Source organism: Portunus trituberculatus, chromosome 38, assembly GCF_017591435.1.
Source record: "Portunus trituberculatus isolate SZX2019 chromosome 38, ASM1759143v1, whole genome shotgun sequence".
In the NCBI taxonomy this organism is placed as follows: domain Eukaryota; kingdom Metazoa; phylum Arthropoda; class Malacostraca; order Decapoda; family Portunidae; genus Portunus; species Portunus trituberculatus.
Window position 1 is genome coordinate 20739704 of NC_059292.1, and position 4058 is coordinate 20743761.

At 39.4% G+C, this 4058-nt stretch overlaps 1 protein-coding gene across 2 annotated transcripts in view; it reads right to left on the reverse strand.

Moving 5' to 3' along the window:
• Positions 1 to 1521: 1521 nt before the first annotated feature.
• Positions 1522 to 4058, reverse strand: part of LOC123515088 (beta-1,4-galactosyltransferase 7-like) — a 29869-nt gene continuing 27332 nt past the window's right edge. For both annotated transcript variants that reach the window (XM_045273512.1, XM_045273513.1), the window contains one exon: positions 1522 to 2707. In XM_045273512.1, coding sequence (XP_045129447.1) covers positions 2519 to 2707 — 189 coding nt within the window. In that variant the 3' untranslated portion in view covers positions 1522 to 2518. The remainder of the gene's footprint in view (positions 2708 to 4058) is intronic.

Consider the following 4058-nt stretch of genomic DNA (forward strand, 5'->3'; position numbering starts at 1 on the left):
CAGTGACCGTTCCCAAGAGAGAGAGAGAGAGAGAGAGAGAGAGAGAGAGAGAGAGAGAGAGAGAGAGAGAGAGAGAGAGAGAGAGAGAGAGAGAGAGAGAGAGAGAGAGAGAGAGAGAGAGAGAGAGAGAGAGAGAGAGAGAGAGAGAGAGAGAGAGAGAGAGAGAGAGAGAGAGAGAGAGAGAGAGAGAGAGAGAGAGAGAGAGAGAGAGAGAGAGAGAGAGAGAGAGAGAGAGAGAGAGAGAGAGAGAGAGAGAGAGAGAGAGACTGGAGAGTACGAGAGAGAAGTGTACGAGAGCATTATGACAGTTGTAAGAGCGTTGGCTGGATCATCATGGAGAGGAAACACTGGAGATATTTATAGGTAGTCTTCACATGGACTGCTTAGTATTCCAATGTACCGAGTGTTTAGTGATTGCAGGAGAGGACAAGCGGGAGCATAGTTTGAGGTGATGTGTAGTCTCATTGCAGCAATATGAACTACCTGGTATTCTTTTAGCAGGTGTCCATCAATCCGAGGCCAAGATGATGATGACCAGAGGAGAGAGATGAGCAAGCAAGGGCACCCCAATCTTAACCATCACCAATATGAAGCTCAAGTCACCGGGTCAAAGTAAGTGATGGTCTTCTTTTTATCTCAGTTCATTCTTCATTATCGGTATTGGGTTTTCAAATTGAGGTCATAGTAGTGTCTCCATGTATGCTTGTTCATATAGGTACCTTATCATGTTATCTTTCAAAATGTCAGTCCTGTCAGCATTCCACCGTCATCCGTCTATTTTCAAATACTAATATAGTAATCTGTCTGTGTTATGAGTGTGGTAATCTTGAGAGTGTAGAAGGATGGTCCATGACACTGTTCCTTTCCACTAGGGGTAGGTAATCTATATAGTACTCTGTAAAATCTCCCATAATTTCCTCGGCAGAATACAATTTTAAATTAACTTTTAAATCTCTCACCCCTTATGAATGTCATTGGAGCATATTTCACATTTTCCATCAAGTTAAGTTTTCATTATAACCGTACTACATACACATTAAGGTGCAGTATCAAGGCTCCATAGTACATCACTACAACCAGGTACACCTACCATCTCAAGGTAACTAGTTTCGAATGACCCATTTTCATTTACGTCTATGCCACGCAGCTGGGGAAAGTTTTGGTGAGTGTGCATTGACTATCTGCAAATGTCTCATAATCTAATTGTTATCTTTCCTCCTCAGGCTATCAGATCATCTCAGGTGTTTCATTGTCTTATCTCCACAATACATTCTTTCTTCTTATCAGACATATCAATAGTTTTATGTCCATGGGCACTCCTTGTTCCCTTCATCCACTGGTTTTCACCATGGACACCTCTCAGGTGTGCCTTTTTTTCCATCAGTTATCTCCTTGGCAACCAGGCACCATCTATTGCTTACCACTTTTACCACTTCACCTTGCTGTGTTCACCATTCTTGCGCCATTCATATTCCTCATCACTCACCATAATGTTTAGCGGTCATGTTTATTATACAAGACTTTCAAAAGAAATCATTTATTTATTCTCCTCATAATAATATAACATTACATTACAGTACTCACGAGTCAAACGAGCCCACGCACGCACGCACGCACGCACACACACACACACACACACACACACACACACACACACACACACACACACACACACACAGAAGCCTCACTAATCAAAAATAAGTAATCCTTGAGAAGTAACTACAGTTTGTGAAACTTCGCCTTCTAAAAGGAATCTGATAAATGAGTCGAGCACCGAACCCTTTGAGTGGTGCAGTCCTTCCTGTCTTGCTGCACCACAGAGCATCTTGTACTTTGTACAAAGTAAAGATAAAATAATAAATTGGCACAATATATTTCAACAAAATATGATGGACAATGAATATGTATGAAATGAAACATGATAATTATGAAACATGTGAAATGGTATATCATGGAAGTAAGAGGATATAAATGCTGTGTAACAGACTCCTTGCTGTGTTGTGAAGGAGAACTGAGTTGAATTGTACACACCAGCTGTGGTGTCCATCTTGTAAATATAATAATGTTTCTAAAATCGGAAATGGTGGATAAGAATAAAATAATAAAAAAATGTTGCCAGTACTTTGATTGAAATATTGGTTTCTGGTGGAGGGTTGAGAAACATGGCATTTGAGACAAGCACCAGTGTTTGGCTAAGAGTGACTGTGCTGATAGTGACAGCGCGTGAGCTGTGTGACCCTAGCTGAGGATTGTCGAAGAAACCGTGAGTGTGTGACATAAGAACCTGAAATGATTCGTGAGGCTTCATCATATATACATATGAATATAGGCAACAACCTTTTATCAGTTAATACTATCATTATGCAACTTGTAGTTATTATGTAGGTTAAATTATATTTAAAATGTTATAGTTGTAACATTGCTTGCTTTTATAATTAATACCTAGTCTTTATGAGAAAAATAAGATCCAATAATTATTACATCACAATTGGTGGTGTCAGAAGGGAATGGGAGGCAGTCAGCCGTCATGACTGAGGTGCTTCTTGCGATTCAGTCTGGGGACGATCACGTCTTCTGATTTTGACGGAGTGAGCTGTGACCTGGGAGTGTTGCCGATGCTCTCTGTGCAGTCACACCAGGGCGTGGTGAGCTTGTCGCACTCCAGCACGGCGTTCAGGATGGTGATTGGGGCGCCATCAATGGTCACCTGCAAAGAGGCAAAACACCACCCTTCAGAGTATTCCGACAAGTTTAATTAGCAAGAGATGGTTCCGAGAAATATTTACATAATATCTATTTACAGGAAACCAAAAACTGAATAATTTTCAACTTGATAAAAAAAAAAAAAAAAAAAATGTTGCATGTGAGAGAAAATCCAACTCCAAGTTCATCAGTAACTTGGAGGTCACTCAACGGAATGTTCAACAACTGGAGATCAACAATGAAAGACAGAAAGAGAGAAGGTGTGTGCTGAAGATGTTGTGCTAAGGTTTAAAGTGAACAAGGATCAAAACAAGCAGTGATATGTAAGATCAGGCAAGAAACACTTCTATAATATTCAACAATGTCTTTCAAAATATGCCTTTATGGTTTTCAATACATTCAACACTAGCAAGTAATTTAAATATCTTAAGAATGATGCAATTTCATTTAATTTTGTACTACAATTTAATTTAATTTGAGTACAACACTACTGTAACTGAATTTAGTTAGGTCACAGGAGCCGAGATATACACTATAATAACTACTATAGTACGCACACTCCTTACATTCTCTCTCTCTCTCTCTCTCTCTCTCTCTCTCTCTCTCTCTAAGCTCACTAAATAAAGCAAGAAAAACCTTGAAATGTATATTGCAAGCGTCACCAAATCCAATCCCAAGGAATTTTACAGTTATGTTTGGAATAAAAAAAGACTATTGCACCACGTGTCCTGAAAGAAGCTAAATTTCAAATTTGTAAACCCCTTTCATTGCTGTTCACCAAGTCACTTATGTGAGGTAAGGTTCCTAGGGATTGGAAGTTAGCAAACGTAACCTCCATATATAAGAAAGGCGAAAATCACTCCCATGTAACTACAGACCCATCAGCCTCACATCTGTAGTATGCAAATTAATGGAAACTGCAATTCGCGATAACTTAGTCAACTTTCTAGAAGTAAATGATTTAATCAATGACTCACAGCACGGCTTTCGAAACAGACGTTCTTGTCTGACTAATCTGCTTGACTTCTTTAATGATGTTTTCACCACGTACGACGAAACAAAGGCAGTAGATGTTGTGTATCTAGATTTTCAAAAAGCTTTTGACAAAGTTCCCCATAAGCGGCTACTAGGTAAATTGAAGTCACATGGTGTAGATGGAATACTTCTCAAATGGCTTGAAGACTGGCTTTCTGAGAGAAAACAGCGCGTTGTTTTAAATGGTAAATTTTCAAAATGGCGAGAAGTCTTAAGCGGTGTACCACAGGGATCTGTGCTTGGCCCTGTTCTTTTCCTTATTTATGTTAATGATATCGATGAGGGCCTCACCTGTAAAGTAAGTAAGTTTGCTGATGATA